The sequence below is a fragment of the Hypanus sabinus genome, chromosome 5, assembly GCF_030144855.1.
Source record: "Hypanus sabinus isolate sHypSab1 chromosome 5, sHypSab1.hap1, whole genome shotgun sequence".
NCBI classification, from domain to species: Eukaryota; Metazoa; Chordata; class Chondrichthyes; order Myliobatiformes; family Dasyatidae; genus Hypanus; species Hypanus sabinus.
Genome location: NC_082710.1, coordinates 52576713 through 52595693, shown reverse-complemented (window position 1 = coordinate 52595693; position 18981 = coordinate 52576713). Strand labels below are relative to the sequence as shown.

The 18981-nt window shown below is 40.3% G+C and overlaps 2 protein-coding genes across 3 annotated transcripts in view; one reads left to right on the top strand and one right to left on the bottom strand.

Moving 5' to 3' along the window:
- cbwd (COBW domain containing) overlaps positions 1–4882 on the top strand; it is a 63432-nt gene extending 58550 nt beyond the window's left edge. Inside the window, exons 14-16 of one of the 2 annotated variants that reach the window (XM_059969947.1) lie at positions 621–686; positions 1862–1991; positions 3044–4879. In XM_059969947.1, the coding sequence (XP_059825930.1) occupies positions 621–686; positions 1862–1991; positions 3044–3117 (270 nt within the window). In that variant the 3' untranslated portion in view covers positions 3118–4879. Of the gene's footprint in view, positions 1–620; positions 687–1861; positions 1992–3043 lie in introns of both variants that reach the window. The other variant, XM_059969948.1, reaches the window with a different exon arrangement.
- Positions 4883–9837: 4955 nt separating this feature from the next.
- On the bottom strand, positions 9838–10851 carry LOC132394748 (forkhead box protein D5-B-like). Its single transcript, XM_059971161.1, has one exon. It carries the CDS (start codon positions 10849–10851, stop codon positions 9838–9840), a length of 1014 nt encoding a protein of 337 aa, XP_059827144.1.
- Positions 10852–18981: the final 8130 nt, after the last annotated feature.

Here is an 18981-nt window from a genome sequence, read left to right as displayed (position 1 = left end):
AAATTATGATCCTGTTTATCTGGTTTAATGATCTAGGTTGACGTTGAAGGTCCCAGAGCATAAGATGTCTCCAATATCTTCATCTCTCAACCAATACCATGGGAAATAAATTAGTTGGTTATATTCATCCTTAACTTTTCATAAAAACATAGAATACCTACAGCACACTACAGGCCCTTCAGCCTACAATGCTATGCTGAACATGTACTTCAGAAATTACGTAGGGTTACCCACAGCCCTCTATTTTTCTAAGCTCCATGTACTTATCCATGAGTCTCTTAAAAGACCCTGTCGTTTCTGCCTCCACTACCGTCACCGGCAGACCATTCTACGCACTCACCACTCTCTGCGTTTAAAAAAAACATTTGGCCCTAACATCTCCTCTGTCCCTGCTTCCAAGCACCTTAAAACTGTGCCCACTCATGTTAGCCATTTCAGCCCTGGGGGAAAAAGCCTCTGACTATCCACATGCTCAATGCTCCTCATCATCTTGTACATCACCATGGGATTTTAATTTGTAAGATTTTATTTATTTTAAAATCTAAATAATAGATTTATTTACATGGGGTTTCAAATGAACTGGTGTATATTGTAAATTCATCTAGTCTTATTTCTTTTAGAATCTGTTGTGGGAAAAGCAGTTGAAGAATAAATCAGGCTATACAATGGAAATAATACGATTGAAGGTAAATATTCATTAAACATTTGATTAGAGCCGAAAATGAGGAGTAATGGTTTTCAGCAGAGATATGTTTTGGATGATTTAATCCTGATATTATATTGGGACTTTGAGTACCTGTTCTTCATTTAAAACTGAAACAGCAATTGGTTTTAAGTAAAGAAGTACAAATGGAAGAAAATGTTTATAGATTTTGTGAACTTTTATAATTAACTTCGCAAGTTATTATTCCAGACCTTTTTTAACCTAAATCTGAATGTAATTATTTGATTGTAGCTCATGAGGTGCAGTTAGCTTTGGGTTGCCTGCAGTACGATGCAGAAAAGTGATATAGGATTCTTGTCTTCATTTCTTGCCATCAAGTCACTGCTGTTGGAAAGGAAGTAGTGCAAACTCAGGTTTGGTTGTGATTCCCGTTGGCTGAACATCTTCCTTCTGCCAACTCTTCAGACTTCCACACAAACTATGCCTTCCTGCAGAAATATCGGAGATTCCTGATGCTAAGTATTATAGAGTCAGGGACTTATACTGTAAATGACTTTGATTTCTACTGTTGATCCTAGTAGGGAATCCAGGATAAGGGCTGGATTAACTAAACCCACATATGTATAGAGGTGACAAGAAAACACACTTAGAGATTGAGACAATATGTGGTATTATAGGAAGTCTGAAAATACTTTTTCTACTGGTAGTTTTCCAGGATGTGTATCCCACTAGCTGCCTCTCTCTCTTATCACCCTCACACAAATCTCTAAACATTTGGATTTGTTTTTTTTTTGCAGCCAGATTTCTGGGTACTGAAATATCCACAGAATGGGTTGGAAATCTCCCTGATGCTGCATGCTTCCATTTGATATTTCAGATCACAACTAATTTTCTGTCTTCATCATTCCTTTGTCATGCTTCTGCTCCCCAAAAAAACCTGGGATCGATATTGTTTCATTATCCTTTGTAATAAAATTTTTGGAGTAGGAATCTGATTGTAAAGCATCAGTTCTGATGCTTAAAGGTAATTAATAAATCCCTATCTAGTCCCTGGTTTTGTTTTTGTTCTAAGCACTTGAAATATTTGAAGATTTGTTTTTGTCCATCCAAATAGAATGCAGTTCCACAAAGTATCTGTTTTTTGGATTTTGTCCTCTGGTAAGCAAATTTATTGTTCTCAAATGTATTGTTTGGCAGGGTATTGTGTCGATACAGGAAAAGCCACAGCAGATGATTGTCCAAGGTGTATATGAGCTTTACGAGATAGAAGAAACTTCTGTTAACTGGAGTTCAGACAGTGAAAGAATCAACAGATTTGTGTTTATAGGTAACTAAGCATTTCCTTATTTTGAGTAGGTTTAACCTCAGATACATGTAAGCAAGTATTGAAGTTACTGAGATATGCTTTTTCAATTTGAGAAAACCTCTTCTTCCAATTGCTATTAAATTACAAAATCAATGAAAATCATGGCATGGGAGGAGGATGCTTTTTGGCCATTCATGTTCATGCTGATCTAAAGTGTGCACTCAAAGACTTCCCTGTCTGTGGCCATTTAGGTTACAGCATAGTGAGTGTTTATTCGCATACTTCATTTAAATTATGAAAGGTGAGGAACAAATTTGATTTAATAATTAAATGGTTTTCCTCCGTAACTGAGCAGTGTGTTTAACTTTAAACTCTTCTGCTTTCCCTCCCTTCCAGATATATATTGTTGGTTTCTCAATAGCTTGCATTTTAAATGTTCATGTTTATTTTTAAATCTCCATATCCTCCCTACAGTATATCTCTTTGACCTCTTTCACCACTACCATGCACCCCTCTGGAACTTCTTACTCCTTTTATGGTGGGCGGGAATGTATCCAGTTTCATCACTTAAGGGTTCAGGAAATATTTGCCCTCTGAGTGGAGGGTATGAATCACTGGCTTCTTAGTAAAAGAATGTCTCTTAGCTTTTGTGTATTTTTCAAGTGGAATGGACACGAAGTTTTGCATGAGTGGTCCTCAGACAGTGAACGGCAGGAGCCACAGGGCGGGCTTACACCCCCTCTCATCTGAAGCATGAGACCAAACTAACACCCCCTCTGACTCAGTGACCCTGACTAGGCTAACACCCCTTTCTAATCCAGAGCCAAAGACCAGGCCAACAACCCCCCTCATGCAGAGAACCCAACCAGGCTGCTGCTCTGTGTATTCATATAATTTGTTAATGCAGTAGGGATTGATGAAATACTGTATAGATCTTATTTCTAAAATAAGCACTTTCCAACAGTGGTTCATTTTGGTGCACTTTCTTTTTGCATTAGCTGGTATATTAATTCCTACAAATTAATTATGCGACCTTGATTTACTCACATTCTGGATTTCGTTTTTCCCTGCAGGAAGAAACTTGGATAAAGAAGTTCTTGAGGAAGCGTATATTGCAACTGTATTGAAGCAAGGAGTGCCCAGCTGAACCTTTAACAGAAAGATTAAGGACATGATGTAATTTAACTGAAGATCATTGTTTTCTTAGTGGAGATAAAATTTTATATCCTTTCTCTCCTTGTTCTTGGTTTATTTGAGCCAGTCCTCCAGGTGTTGAGAGGAAACTGTGTTGAGTTCTGAGTTAATATTAACTCCTGCAATAGAGATGTGTTACACATGACTAACTCATTTCTACAGCATCCCTATCACAAAAGAGAGAACTTGTTCTCCTTTATTATGGTCTCCTTGGAAAGTGATGGGAGTTAGCAAAGAAAGAAATGAATGCCAGTATTATAAAGATGCTTGATGAAGGCCTTTCACCATCCAGTTCAGTTATTAATATTGCATTCTTACAGCATTTATTCCTTGACCATGTTTCATGACTGTTGTGAATTTTTGTAGAGAGTAGTTAGTAATGGGGATTGGAACATACATATTTTTGCATCAAATACTCAGACCTAGGTCAGGTGTAGCATATACAGAGTACAGCACAATGACTGATATTTTTTCACTAATAAACCTGGAGATATTTGGTCCAAACACAACATCACAGAGGAGTCTAATGAGCTAGAATCCAGCCTCCTGTTCCAAATCCTCAGCAGCGCATACTGATGCTCAGTGTTGTGCCCTGTATTGTGCTATTGAGGGATCTTTCCATTTGTGTCATTACCCATCCTGTAGGCTTCTCCTGAAATTGCACGTATAATGTTTAATCTATGCAGTAATCCCAGGTAACAAAAAGGTATTTACTTAATTGCCTAAGTTCAGTTCGTGGCTGCTTTGATTTTCATTCCTTCCAATAAAAGGGCAGCAGCTTGCAGTCCATTTCCTCTGTCAGTCTTTCAAGTTGTTTCCAGATGTAGCCAATCTTCTAGGTCCTTCCTCTCCCAGAGATGACGTCTTTGGAGCTTCTGTTGTCGTTTCTGTAGCACTGAGTCTTTACGGGATGGGGTTTATATCCCTGTACCCAAACCTTCTCCTTTCACAGCTGGGCTTGGTACCATTCATGGCGGAGATTTGCAAGTTCATGAACAATGATTTTCTACAAATTCATTTTTTTAGGTTTTACATTAGTCCCTTGTCAAATTGGGAGGATGAAAGTGAAAGAATTAGAACCGACTGTGCTAGTTACAGGTGTCCGATATCATTACAGACAAATACACCGTTTGGTGCAAAACTGTTATATCCTAGGAACTCTGAATTGTTGATTGAAAGCAAAACATCTGTGTCATTTGTTGTGCTGCCTAATCATACTCTCCATAATGTTTGATTTTACCTGCTTTAAAATAAAAATAAAGGACATTAAAAGCCAAAAGCAGTTATTTTTTCTCTTGAACCATGAACTCAATTTACTGTTCTTCTCCTTCATTGCAGGAACTACATCATTCAGAATGCTATCTTTAGTAGGAAAGCTAGAAAGAATTGCATGAATATTATATGCAATCAAAAGACTTAACACACTAGTTTTCAAAAGTACGTTTGTATGTCAAAAACGATCATCAATTCTCACATCTATTCATACTGTATTTAGAACTGGAATAAAGTACCATATTATTGAAAACAAAACTAAAAAAATCAATATTGATTGTTTCTGAGACTAAAATGGGAAGTAGAGATATATTAAAATTGGCTTGGAAGAAGCTGAGAATTTTGAAGTCAACTATATTAATGTTTTCTGTTATCCAACAGGAAATAGTATCATCTTTTGAAGACTAAACCTGTAGCTAACTTTAAAGATGAATTGTAGTATTTTGTGGTACAAAGCTGATAATACAAACATTTGTACATTTACTGAAAATCAGTAAAATTGGTTTTCTAAAATTGCTGTTGGTAATCAATCATTTAAGAGTGGCACACAGAAACTGCTAGAGGAACTTAGCAAGTTGGGTGGCAGCTATGGAGGGAAAAAGATTAGACATTTTGGGTGGAGATGTCCACTGTTTATTTCCCTCCATAGATGCAGCCTGGATTTCCAGCACCTGCAGAACCTTTTGTGTTTATATTCTTAATCATTTAAGGATGTCTTATTGACCTTCAGGCACAAGCATAATTTATTCTCATTCATACTGTGATATTACTCAGAAATAAGATAAACGTAACTATTAGCCACTCATTAAAACAATCACAATATTTATTAGAGCACATAGGTTTCAATCTGATTTTACTGGAATTTTTATAGTTACACAGTACAACATAGAAGCACGTCTTTTGGCCCATCTAATCCATGCCATCTCCCATTGACCTGCACTGGGACCAAAGCCCTCCATACTCCTACCATCTGTGTACCTATCTAAACTTCGCTTAAATGTTGAAATTGTTTTAATGCACCACATGAGCACATTCCACACTCTAAGTTCTGAGTGAAGAAGTTTCTCCTCATGTTCCCCTTCACCCTTAACCATGACCTCTGGTTGTAGTCCTACCCAACCTCAGTGGAAAAAGCCTGCTTGCATTTACCCTATTAATATCCCTCATGATTTTGAACACCTCTGTCAAATCTCTCCAATCTTCTACGTTCTAAGGAATAAAGTCCTAACCTAATCATTTTTTCTTTATAACTCAGGTCCTCAAGGCCTGGCAACATCCTTGTAAATGTTCTCTGTACTCATTCAACCTTGTTTACATCTTTCCTGTAGGTAGGTGACCAAAACTGCACACAAAACTCCAAATTAGGCCATCTCCTGTACTCACTACTTTGATTTATGAAGGCGAATGTGCCAAAAGCTTTCTTTACAACCCTATCTACCTGTGATTCCACTTTGAATGAATTATGGACCTATATTCCCAAATTCCTTTGTTCTACCACACTCCTCAGTGCCCTACCGTTCCACTGTGTAAGACCCTCCCTGGTTGGACCTACCGAAGAACAACACCTGGCACTTGTCTGCATTAAATTCAATCTTCCATTTTTCCAGCTGATCCAGATCCCTCTATAAGCCATAATAGTCTTCCTTGCTGTCCATGACACTCCCAATCTTGGTGTCATCCACAAATCTGATGATTCAGTTAACTACATTATCATCCAGATCATTGACTATAGGTGAAAAGCAACAAAGGATCTAGCATGGATCTCTATGGCACTCCAGTAGTCATAGGCCTCCAGTCAGAGAGGCAACCAACTACTACCACTCTCCAGCTTCTCTCACAAAGCCAATGTCTAATCCAGTTCACTAGCTCATCTTGAATGCAAAGCAGCTGAACCTCCTCGACTAACTTCTGTGGCAGAGCCCTTGTCAAATGCCTTGCAAAAGTCCATGCAGACAACATCCACTGCCTTGCCTTCATCCATTTTCCTAGCAACTTCCTTGAAAACACTCTTAAGATTGGTTAGACACACAAAACCATGCTGACAATCCCATATCAGTCCATATCTATCCAAATACTAATATATCTGGTTCCTTGAAATACCTTATAACTTTCCAACTACTGATATTAGACTCACTGGCCTATAATTTCCCAGTTTATATTTAGAGCCTTTCTTGAAAAGCGGAACAAGATTGGCTATCCTCCAGTCCTCTCATACCTCAGCTGTGTGAGTATGATTTAAGTATTTCTGCTAGGGCCCCTGCAATTTCCGTACTTGCCTCCCGAAGGGTCCAAGGGAACACCTCGTTAGGCTCTAGGGAATTACCCACTTTAACTTGCCTCAGGCCATCAAACATCTTATTTTAGGTTAAGAATTAAGGATGTAAGGAATTGATGCTGGTTCATATTATTTTTGTCGTCTCTCCTTAATTTATATAGTAAGTACAATTATCGAATACTTAATGACTGTCAAAGTTATCAAGTTATTAACGATGTGAATACTGATCTGCAGTAAAGAAACATCATCTGGAATGCTTCCAGTTTGTTAGAGAGCCCCTGTCATCTCCTGTTTATAAAGACAATACTGTATTGTTTTTAAGATGCTCAATAAATGATCCACATCTATAAACTTAGATGTGCTTTCAGTATAATATAAAAAACTGGTATTTCTTGCTCCCTCATAACCATTTTACAAACCAATTTTATCGAAGTTTGATATCCGTTTTATGCCACCAAATCACATCACTCATCCAGGCTAGTCATTCGGGACGACAAAATTAGCATCACTTTATCCAGAACTTTCAGCAATTTTTCAAGAAAACAAAGAAATAAGATATCTGTATTTCTCGTAAACTTTGTTTCCCAAACAATGACATCTATAAAAACTCAATTCACCAATGTTCTTTACCTACATGGTGAGTTTCCAAACCCATTTGCTCTCTATCCAAGACTCTACTTTGCTCCATCTACTGTATCACCGCGTTGTTTCTAATGCCAACTTTTGGAAATGCATGTCGCACTCTTAAGCACATCAGAATGCAGCTCTTAATTTTTGATCCCTTAATTATTGCCTTTCTTCTCTCGCGGTGATTATTTCCGAAGTACTTGCTATATTAATGTTAAATTAAAATCGAGTTCGTCGTTGTGTTTTACTTACCTTCTGCCGCCTGTGTTAATTACAATGTGAGATATTGACCGTGACAGCCACGAAATACGCAAATGGGACAGGAGAATTCCATAAAACTAAATGGAGCTCTGAGCGCAAGGCAGCATACTCCGTTGTTTATGCTGCTGTAATGGAAAAATCAATTATTGTATTCTGCTGAAAATGAAGAACACCTGTTTGGTGGAAAATGTATTAACTGCACACACGTAGGATAAAAAGTCTCATTTATTCATTATGATGGTAGTTTAATAATATAATGCTAATGATAGTAAGTTTTCGATATTTTCTGACAACGATAGTATTTTATTTCAGAAGTTATAAAACTGTCTTTGTTCTTCGCACACATTCAATACGTCCATCGTTATACCTTATTGTACGGCAATGGTCTATTGAAGACTTCTGTGATGCAAACACTCGTGTGGCGCCACGGAAAATGCCTTCAAATAAAAAAAACAAACAAATAAGCTGTCATTCTAAGATACAAAATTGGCGGTATTCTCCGAATAGATCTGTTGAGAAATAATTGAACTCCCCGAGTTAGTTATAAGACGTTCTCACTTCACCTTACTGTCAATCACTCATCAAATTCGATTAAAAAGCAGAGCTACAAATTGTGTTTCCCTTCTGAAACGACGCAGCTTGAATATCAACAAAATTGTGTAGTTTCTTTTCGTCTTTTTGCTCAGTTATTTGAGAAAATGTAATACATTAACTTAAGGCAATGTTATGAGTCTAATTGTCATGAACATATTAGCGTTGTTTATCTTGGTGGATACAAAACTTGAAATGTTCGATGTAACTGTGTTATCCTTTATAAGTAGAATGTAATTATGTACTGTCATTGCTATTATAGTAATTATTGTTTTTCATCGTTACTTTTAACATACATACCAATGTTTCTTCCTCAATTAATAATTCCCGAGCTTCAAGGATTCGATATTTTACATTGCACATTCATTAAGCTTCGTATAATATTATGGGGTTGCAACTTTCCGCATAGATGGCAATAGCGACCTGATAGTGATCTGACTACCTGTCAGTCGAGGCAAGGGCGGTATTTCTATGCACCGCAGTCTTACGCTAAAGTGCAACCTGATTTTTGTGCTCAGCTCTCTACACCAGCGAAGTTTCCAACTCGCCAGCAAAAATGCTAAAGAATAATCTGCAGATGACTCCTTCCCGCAGAAATCCTTTATTTATTTAAGCACTGGATACAACGTGGCGGGAATGTTTGAACTTCCAGCATTTTAAATTCAAACGCTAGCTACCGCGGTAGAATTAACCGATACTGTAATATCAGACATTTTTTTTCCACAAATAAAGATACAATAAAAACAAGCGATATCATGAAGGATGTCAGAAACACCATACTGGAAAGCATGACTTGAAACGGCAATAGAATTATTTTCACTTTACATTGAGAAAGTTTTTTTATATAGTGGATTGCTAACTATCAGATGTTTAGCAAACACAGGAATCACGAGCTTTTCAAGTTCTTCTCACAAACATGCATGAATTCACAATGTTCTAACTCACGCTGTTTCCCCTTCATAGTTTTTTCCTACCGAAGAAGACCCCACCACTTGACGAACAGGATGGCGAAGTGACACAACGGGTAACCAACCTATCTGGTAGGTGATAACTTCAGAAAAAAAATGGTTTATCTTCAATACTCAGGTATGTAACTCCAAGAAGTTGCAGCTGAATTACTGGGGTATTGTGCCACATTTAAAATACATCTGAATTTCTATGTTAAATATAGCGGTAATTTACGTAAACCCGGATTTCTTTTTCCCTACCTTCACCTTCAAACAATTCATTAGAAAATAAAAACCGAAAATACTGGAAGTCCCCAAAAAGTTATCCACCAAGGGAGACATGAAGTTTAAAGTTTTAACAAAAGATGGCTATTTGTTTTTGCCCGACCGACCAATACTTCCCAGCAATTTTCGGTTATACATGTCCAGCTTCCAGCGACATACTTTGCTATTGAATTGTCTCAAGCTCGCTGTAGCGCCTCAATAATTTTCTCTCTCTTCCTTCAATGTCTACGGTTTTCAACACAAACATAAAAGCACCAACCCAAGAGTTCAGAAAAGTGATGACGTTGCAAATCGCTGGTTGTTTTCTTAAAGCCAGCTTGCATCTTGATCTTGCCGGAATTTGAAGTGAGGGCTGGACGGTTCCACACTCGGGGAAAGCGCAGACCGACAATGACGCAAGGTCAACTTGCAACTTTCAGAGCGGAAGCTGTTGCCTGGTAGAGAGAGTCGCGACCAGAGGTCTGTTCACCCGGCTGCAGGGAAATCTTGTGGGCATGTTCAAAACCGCAGACAGCAGACAAGGGACGGACTGAAGAAGGCTGCAATAGTCAGACTGAGTCTGAGAGTTTGAGCAAGGAGACTGTGCACACGGTTGAACATTTGAACTTCCAATGATGTCTTCGATGTTGAAGGACGCCCGGCTGGAGCTTGCGGAGGTGGGCTTCGAACCCACGGCTTGAAGCTGCACCTGCTGAGTGTGCTGCAGCTTCCTGCTGAGGCGAGGGTCGGGTAGGTTCTGGGCAGGGCTGGAGAGGGAGGCAGGGTCGGGCATGAAGCCGAAGGGCGAGTTGTGAATGACTGCCTGCGGCTGCAGAAGGTAGGGGCGGCCGTAACAAGTGAAATTGTGGTAGAGAAGCAAGGCGCCACGCTCCTTTGCCAACTCAAGTTCTCGGTGCTGGTGTCTCTTGAAGCGCTTTCTCCTCCGGAGGAAGCTGCCGTTGTCGAACATGTCCTCGGATGCCGGATCCAAAGTCCAGTAGTTGCCCTTCCCCGGGTTACCCGGTTCCCGGGGAACTTTGATGAAACAGTCATTGAGCGATAGGTTGTGCCTGATGGAGTTCTGCCAGGCGGGGAATTTCTCCCTGTAGTAAGGGAAACGGCTGCTGATGAACTCGCAGATGCCGCTGAGGGTCAGTTTCTTCTGGGGGCTTTGCAGGATGGCCATGGTGATGAGCGCAATGTAGGAATAGGGGGGTTTAGCCAGGTTCATCTTTGGCTTTGCGCCAGTGTTGGCGCACGTCTCGCAGCTCTCCGAGTCCACGGAACAGTCTGTCTCGGATTGTTCCGCTTCTCCTGTGGTCGGTGTTTCTCTGACCCTTCTCCCGCCGAGAAAGTACAGCCTCCGCCTTTGGGAAGCGACCTCTTCTTCTTCCCCTTCCTCTTCATCCCTAACGGTGTCGATCTCCGCTTCCTCCGGCCCCATCACCATCTGGTGCACCCCGACTCTGAGATCCCCACGGAGTGTCATGGGCACAGAGCCTTGGGGCTGCTGGGGGAGAAATGCGCAGGCAATTTTCCTCCAGAGCTATATGGGGCAGAAGATTCTCGTCTGTCTCAGATGAATTTACTCCCAAGGTTTACCTGCAATCTCCCGCGGCTTTCAGCTTCACAATGCGGAACCCCGACGGTTCTGCGGGCTCCTGGGTTTTTGTTTTGCTCGGTGGCAGAGAGTTTGTTAAAGACACTTAGCGCAGGCGCGCGAGGACGCTGTGTCAGTCTATTTGTCTGTGCAGTGGGGACGTGGGACCTGGCACTTGCGAAGTTCGGGAGCGTCGTGTGATGACAATGAGCGAGAGAATGGGTGTGCTTATCAAAGGAGTCTAAACAATGCATGAATAATAATGGGAGATGAACTTTGCGACTAGATGCAATTCGCGTTCGCAGAAACTTGAAAGTTTTTCAGACAAAAATGTACAGAAGTGAACTTCGGGTTCACCAAGTCGTCCTCACCAAGTCCGTGCTCTCAAAACCATTTCATTCCTCCACTTATTTCAATCTATTCTAATCTCTTTCACCTGCCTCCACTATTCTCCCGCCACCCACCTACAGTCAGGCAATATGTATACAGTAGCCAATTAGTCTGCCAACATGTCATTGGAACTTCACAGCTCTTCATTTACCGAGCTGCCGGATTCACCTTCCGCAGAGTAATGCACTGATCTGCATTGCCCTTGGCAGAGATAACTTGAAAACTTCCCCAGGGAAACCGAGCTCTCCAAACCACGAGGAAGCTAAACGCAGGACAAATATGTTCTCGTAAACAAAACCAGATTATTTTCAAACTATTGGCACACGGGGACCATTTAGCTGGAGAGCGCACGGGAAAAATAAAATTCTAAAATTTGTTCGACATATTCCATTGTTAAAGACCCTCGCCATCGGGAAAATGCCCCTTCTCATTACGACTAACCGGGAGGAGGTACAGCAGCCTGACGAATTATCTCAACGTTTTAGGAACAGCTTCATCCACCCCTCCTGCCCCAGCTATCAAATTTCTGAACGACACATGAACCCATTAACACTTCTCGCTGTTGCTTTTTTGAACTATTTTTTATATAGCATCTTACAGTATTTTATGTCCCGCACTGTACCGCTGCCACAAAACAGCTCATTCGGCAAGATATGTCAGCAATAATTAGCCTGATTCTGATAGTGACTGAAGATGGCGGCTCGTCCGGAGTAGCGGCCACACCGGCTCCAACTAATTAATCGTCCTTTACGTCTTTCTTATCATCTGAAGACACTGATGGCTATTAAGAATAGCACTTTATGTTTTATGTGTGTAAGTTATATGTACTATGCTGTTCAGTTTGGTTAGGAGAAAGTTGTCTCATTTGGTGGTAACATGTGCACGGCTGAATGACAATAATCTTACGATGTGTCTGAGTACCATAAATTCTAACTCTGGGATAATATGGTGTGGTCGGTGTGAGCGGGAGCGAGTTCATCCTGCATTTATAACGGACATAACTTGTGACAGTCAGACCAAACATTAAATTCAGCAACGTGAATGAGCGAACGTGGGATGGATGGTAAATTTAAGTAAATTCTAATCCCAATTCTAAATGACTGGAATAAACGCAGCCTCAATTCTTTGGAAGATCTGCTTTGTGGGACTTCTTTCTGTTAAGCAAATATATAACGTGGCATTGATTTGTTATGACACGAGACTTATAAACTAAATGAAGTAAGGTCATGACTTGAAACTCATTGTTGAGTCACTGTTAAAGGTCTCAGCACGGCACGCTGAATCGAAACTAAAGCTGTAACTAAATGCACGCGTTTCTGGGGTAACTTCATCAAATTGATGTTAAATCATTGTTAAGGTTTTGTATCCTTAAACAGCCGGGGGCTGTCTGTAGCTGCTTCTCCGCGACACCCCGCCTAGTTGAGTAGAGGTGTTAAGGCTGAGTTAATCCTAACCGTTCCGCATATGAATCGCATGTAGGAAATGACACTGATGCAATCAATTTAAAGCATGAGGTGCAATTATTTAGAAAACAGATAAAGAAAGTCCTTAAATTACTGGGGTGGCTTTACTTAAACCCCACCATGTTTGATTCTGCGAGAGAAACGAGCCCTTGGAATGCGCAGATATCAAACATTTAGAAGGAAAACATTCAAAACCGGCCACTGATTATTTCACGTGTCTTAATTTCTTGCCTTCGTTCATTCGAGTTGTTTAAATATGTATACCCTCAAATACTATCGGTACATGCAGCAAGATTACCGAATAAATAGTAATTGCGGACTTTATTACAGACCAGTTATTAGATATAATAAATATCGTTGAATTGTCCGAGGATGCTAACTGCGGGTTATCTATAAATTACGCTTTTAGATCTCTTGGTTTGGTCGCATTTAAGCGGAAGAATGTACAAGGTGAATATTGAAAACCAAGTGCCGAATATCTTACAATTGCAAAGAATTCGTGACTCAGAGCCATTCCGCGATTTCTCTCGCAGGTGAAACTGTAAACCACATCTAAAACAAGAAAGAGGTTTGTTCTGTTTACAGGATTGAAAACAAGTTCATTTTATAACCATTTTTGAAGTGCATACAGTGAAATGAAGTCAGATATTTCAGAATTACTTGAGGCAACTAAATTTAACGGAAAATATGCTCTCTAGTTGTATAAAAACGCAATAAAGCACGTTGAGAAAGATTAAAATGATTAAACTTCGCGTGACTTTTGAGTAAACTCACGACAATACAACTGCGCCGCGACAAAGCAATGGCGATTTGATGTTTGATAGCGGGGCTTTTTATTTACTTTAGGTCAGTTAAATCAGTTCGCAAAACGATTAGGGAAATATTTGAAATCATAATGAATGGTTCCCACAATAATTGTAACAGCGTCTATTTTTTATTATTGCGTTTGCAGAATGTTATTTGAAACCAAAGATTTAAAAAGACCCCATCTTTTGATGGGACAATAAACGCCATAAAGTCTGCAGTCGAACTCGACGTACGCTTGCTTGACCAACACCAATAACATCTGATTGAACACATGGTACTTCTTCATGCTTAACAGCCAATTGCAATCTCATCCCGTGTCATTATTTCTATTCTGGTGTGCCTGTGAGAGGAGAGGAGAGGAGGCCACACACACAGACACACCTCGCATTATCCGTATGTCGCGATTTCATCTCCATTTATTCTGGTCCTTATAAAAACACCTTTACACCTTTGCTTCTAACGTACCGCGTCTGAAAGGTTAACTTGGTTGTGCTCTTTACCAGTGCCACCAGTATTCCCGATTCCGTAACCCGTAGGATTGGGGCTTTAAACGGTGCAATTCAACTGGGTGGGTGATCAATTTAACAGTGAACACATCGATCGACCTTTTCAATTCCCTTCTTGCCTAATGTTTTCCCACAATTATGTAAATGCCGCCATGCCTTTCCCAGTCCATGAAATGCCAAAAGCACCCGTCTGAAATATTTCCCTTCATATTGGATATTTTATTTCAGGGACGAAGAACATCACAACATGTCTTTCCCGCCTTGCTGTCGAATCACGACACGGGGCGATTCCCGCTTGTCCTGACCTTGAGGAGAGATGCCCGACAGGTCTCATTCACATGCACTTCTTCCAAAGTCATGCAAGTACTTTTCCTTCAAATATTTATCTAATTCACTTTTCAAAAGTTGTTTTGACTCAGGCAGCGCATCCCGGATCACATTAGTCTACTGTGTAAAAATAGAACACCCTCACAACAAAACCTGCCCCTCTACCTGGCACCTTAAATCTGTGACCTCCGGTTTCCGAAACATTATCTCTGAATGTAGTTTTTCTTTGTTTTTTCCCCATCTCTCTGTCAATACAATTCACGATTTCGATCGACCCCGGCAAGTTTCTTAACCGCACCCTCTCGAAGGACTAACCTCGGTTTCGTCTAACCCTAACCCTGAAAGCAGCTGCCTTTAGTGACACATCTTTTCGGTTGCCTCCCTCCAGAATTTTTGGCATTTAAAAACGTGATGTCAGATTTGAATGGTATTCCATCTGAGGGGCCGAATCTTTCATAAATATTTACCCTTTCCCCCCCATCTTAGCAGCATGTGTCAAGAAAGCGGGTTCCTAAGACCCCCTTTTCACCTACAATGTCCTCGTATTTACCCATGGGAACCGGGTTCACTCCCCTTCGCGGCAAAGTCCGACGCTAGCATCCTCATTGCTAACAATTGTTTAAAATTTTCTCTCGTTTGCAAATTTAGTGCTGTCATCTCAATAAATGAAAAATGCAGCGAGATTTCCTGTCCCCGTGGGAAAAACAAAACTCGCGTGTCGCTTCTATGCTTTTTGTTGTAAGATTAATTTAAACTCCAATTTTCATCCCGTGAGCTTTAATGCTGTTAGTTTTAAGCAGTAATTTAGCAACTCCTCAACGACACCAACCCTAGACCAATCCTCCAGTCTTCAGTTCCCTTGTTCTTCCATCCCACCGCCGACTTTAACATGTGTCTCCGAAATATCCAACCATTGCAGTATTTATTAAAAGCATCAGAAGGAGCTCGGCTCTGCTGAGCCACCTGGCGGGAAAGATCTCGAGTTCTCACCATCACGTAATTGATTAGGAATCAGAATCAGGTTCAGTATCACTGGCATATGTGGTGAAGTTTGTTATTTTGCAGCAGCAGTACAAAGCATTACACAATGATGAAACAATGCATTACAATAGGAAATATACACACCTTCTCTCTCTCTCTCTCACACACACACACACACACACACACACACAATCACACACAAAATAAGTAGTACCAAAAAAGAGGGAAAGAAGAGAAAAACATAGGTGCAGTAAAAATTAAACTTCCTCATGGCAAAACTTGGAGGGGGAAGAAGCTTTACTTAAAACGGCAAGTGTGTGTCTTCAGGCTTCTGAACCTCCTCTTTGATGGTAGCACTGAGAAGAAGACATGTCCTTAATGATGGATGCCACCTTTCTGAGACATCGCCTTTTGAAGAAGACCTCGATGCTGGGGAGTCTAGTGCCCATGAGGGGCCAGACATTGAACACTTACATTTACCATAAACTTTAATTGCAATTGATTTAACTGAACTGTAACACTTACATTGTTGTTAGTAATACAATGGATTTTTGTTAATTGGGACACATCAGAACTAGTACATTTGGCACAATTAAGTGGTGACCCCAATTAGACAAAGTTTTGTGGAAATAGTTAAAAAGGTATAAAAAAAGACAAACTGAGGAACAAAATATGCATTTAAATGAAATACGGAACAGATTAAAACACTACCAATAGTACAACAGTGTATTAGTTCCCAATTGTTATCAATGAAAGGAATCATCTGGTGTACACAATGAACAAAATCAATGCAGACACCTAGTGCAGATAATGGATTGCCTTCATACAACACTATCGATCATTGCATCCTCCAAATCTTCACTTTCATTGCAGCATTCAAGGTGATTGTTGATATGCCCAAATTCTTTGTACAAACGTCATTTGTAGTTCCTAACTTGTTGAAGTAATGAAAGCATTTCATTTTCATTCCTGGCCATTTCTGGCATCTCCATACCTGAATGCTTGAAACCACAGTAAGCAAAACAATTCTAAGTTGTCTTATTTCTTGCCAACTATCAGTGATTAAAAATCACTGCTTTTTGAACGCAAGTACGTGTAACTGATGCTATTTAAAAACTGTTTACTCTAGCACAGAATAGTGTCTACTGGCCTCACAAGTTCATGTGATTACCTCGAGCTAAAAACTGTTTGGCAATAGTATCCTGGCCCAATTCAATGGTATGGAATCTGAAAATAAATGAAGGGAATCCAGACTTTTTTTTTGATTTTTTTTTTGTTCTTTAAGAATTGTCCCAACTGATGGACTAATTAGCCAGATTCACTGTAGTCTTCTATATCACAATCTAGAGAAAGTTGTGGTACTCTTTAGATGGTGGACTGTTGCCCTTTTCCTTCTCGATATAGAGGTGGTGTGTCTTGCGAAGTGGTGTTGAAAAGACCTTGACAAGATTCTGCAGATAGGCACAATGCAGCCATACTGTGTTGGCAGTCCAGGGAGCAACTCAGTTTAAAGTGGATTGAGCACCAGGCAAGCAAGTTGCAATTTGAATGTTCCATACTGCAGGCAAGTGCGAAGTATTCTCGTATGCAGCTGACTTGAAGATTTGGCAATGTTTGGGCAGTCAGGGGAAGATTAGTTTACTACATCATTCCCAGCCTCTGATCTGCTCTAGATTGTGGTCAGGGACTCAACTATTTTGCTTCCAGTCAGTAATGGCACTTTTTGTGAATGAAAGGATTTTGTGGTGGTGTGGGTCATGGAATATTAAGAATCTCTTGCTGAAGTCGTTAGTACCTCATATTTCTGTGGCTCAAAACTTAATTTGCTGCTTATCAATATGACTGAATGGTGACCAGATCTGTCCCCTTTGCCTCCCGTTTCCAGAGCTCTTTGCTCTGCAAGAATATATCCAATTTTAAGCACATTGAACTTGTGCTGTAGCTGTCTTGAAGAGTGTGAAATTTGACCCATCAAATGAATATGCTTCTTTCATTTTTTGTTTCAAATGAGTTGGTATTATTCTAAGGTTTGGAGGTCCTCTGTCGTGTTTTTTGTTTCAAAACAAATTACACAAGTTACTTTTGAATAAAATTGAAATAATTCTCTAAAGGGAAACTATCTTGATCCCAAGAAAAGGTCATTGAGATTGTTCAGTGATTCAATTCAGCCAAAAAGAACCATAAATCCCCTGTTCCACAACTGTGGGTTTGTGGAATACTTTTGAATAGTATTGATTTTAGGGAATTCTATATAGCCTGCACAAAATGGTTTGCTGATTTAGAGCAGACATGGTGTTGCTGAGCTTCTTGTCGGTACTTGTAGTCGTAGTTGTTGTACCTGCGTTAGCTAGCTGTTTGTGACTGATGTCTGTCTCTGAACCAACCAGTCTGGCCATGCTGCTAGATCAGGCATGGGCAAACTACGGCCCGCGGGCCATATGCGGCCCGTTAAGCTTTTTAATCCGGCCCGCAGAACTTGATGAAATTATATTAATAAACCTTGTTAACGTTTTTTCCCCGCAATTCTGGCGTTTTCCCAATAGATGACGCACTCTATATACATTTGTGGCGACCCATTTCCTGGCACATCTGAACCGGCTCAGAATTAGCCAGCGTTCCGGCTAAGGGAGATAGCCTGCGGGGATTTGCGAGCACAGAGCTTTGGAGCCTCTGCGCCATGGGGGGGGGGGGCAGGTTGAGGGAGGCTTAAAAGTGAGGCTGGGGATTTCGAATAAAGTTTTTTTCTTCGACTGCAGTTACCGACTCCGTGTCGTAATTTTTGCGCTGCATGTAGCACACCGCTACACATTGACCTTTGTTGAGGTGCAGCGTATTACTCCACATTTGCACTTTACTCTTTGTTCGGCTCGACCTATTTGTGTGAACAGGCGTTCAGCGTCATGAACATCAACAAAGCCAGACACAGATCCAAGTTAACTGACCAACACCTCAGATTTATCCTGAGAATCGCCACAACAAAACTAAATCCAGACTTTGATGCGCTGGCTAAAAAGGGAGACCAACAACATTGTTCCCACTGAAGTTAAAAATGTTTCTTCGTTGTGTTATGTAAAAAATGCATTTGAAAATATTTTTTTCAATAAGCCTTACATGTTACATGTCATTTCTGTTAAGTGATGGACATGAGTAGTGCGCAGGTGCACGTACGTTCTCAGAATAAAAAAATGCGCTCCAGATCAAATAACGCGCTCCGCATACTGGCCACTGTTCTGTCTTTGTGCTGGTCGTTGTTGAGTTTTGGCACAGGGGACAATTGAATAAGAAGGAGCAGGACAAGTAGACCTGCATCTCCTACTGTTTTTGAAATAAAGACAGTCAGGAGGAGAGTGATGATGATAATATCTTGAAGGATAACAGAATTTTCAGTGCTTTAAAATAATAACTGTTACTATTAAAAAAAGCTGTATTTTATTCATTTAATTTTCAGTGTTTTAAAAGTCATTTCAATAAATAGCTAAATACCATGGGACTTCAAAGACAGATAT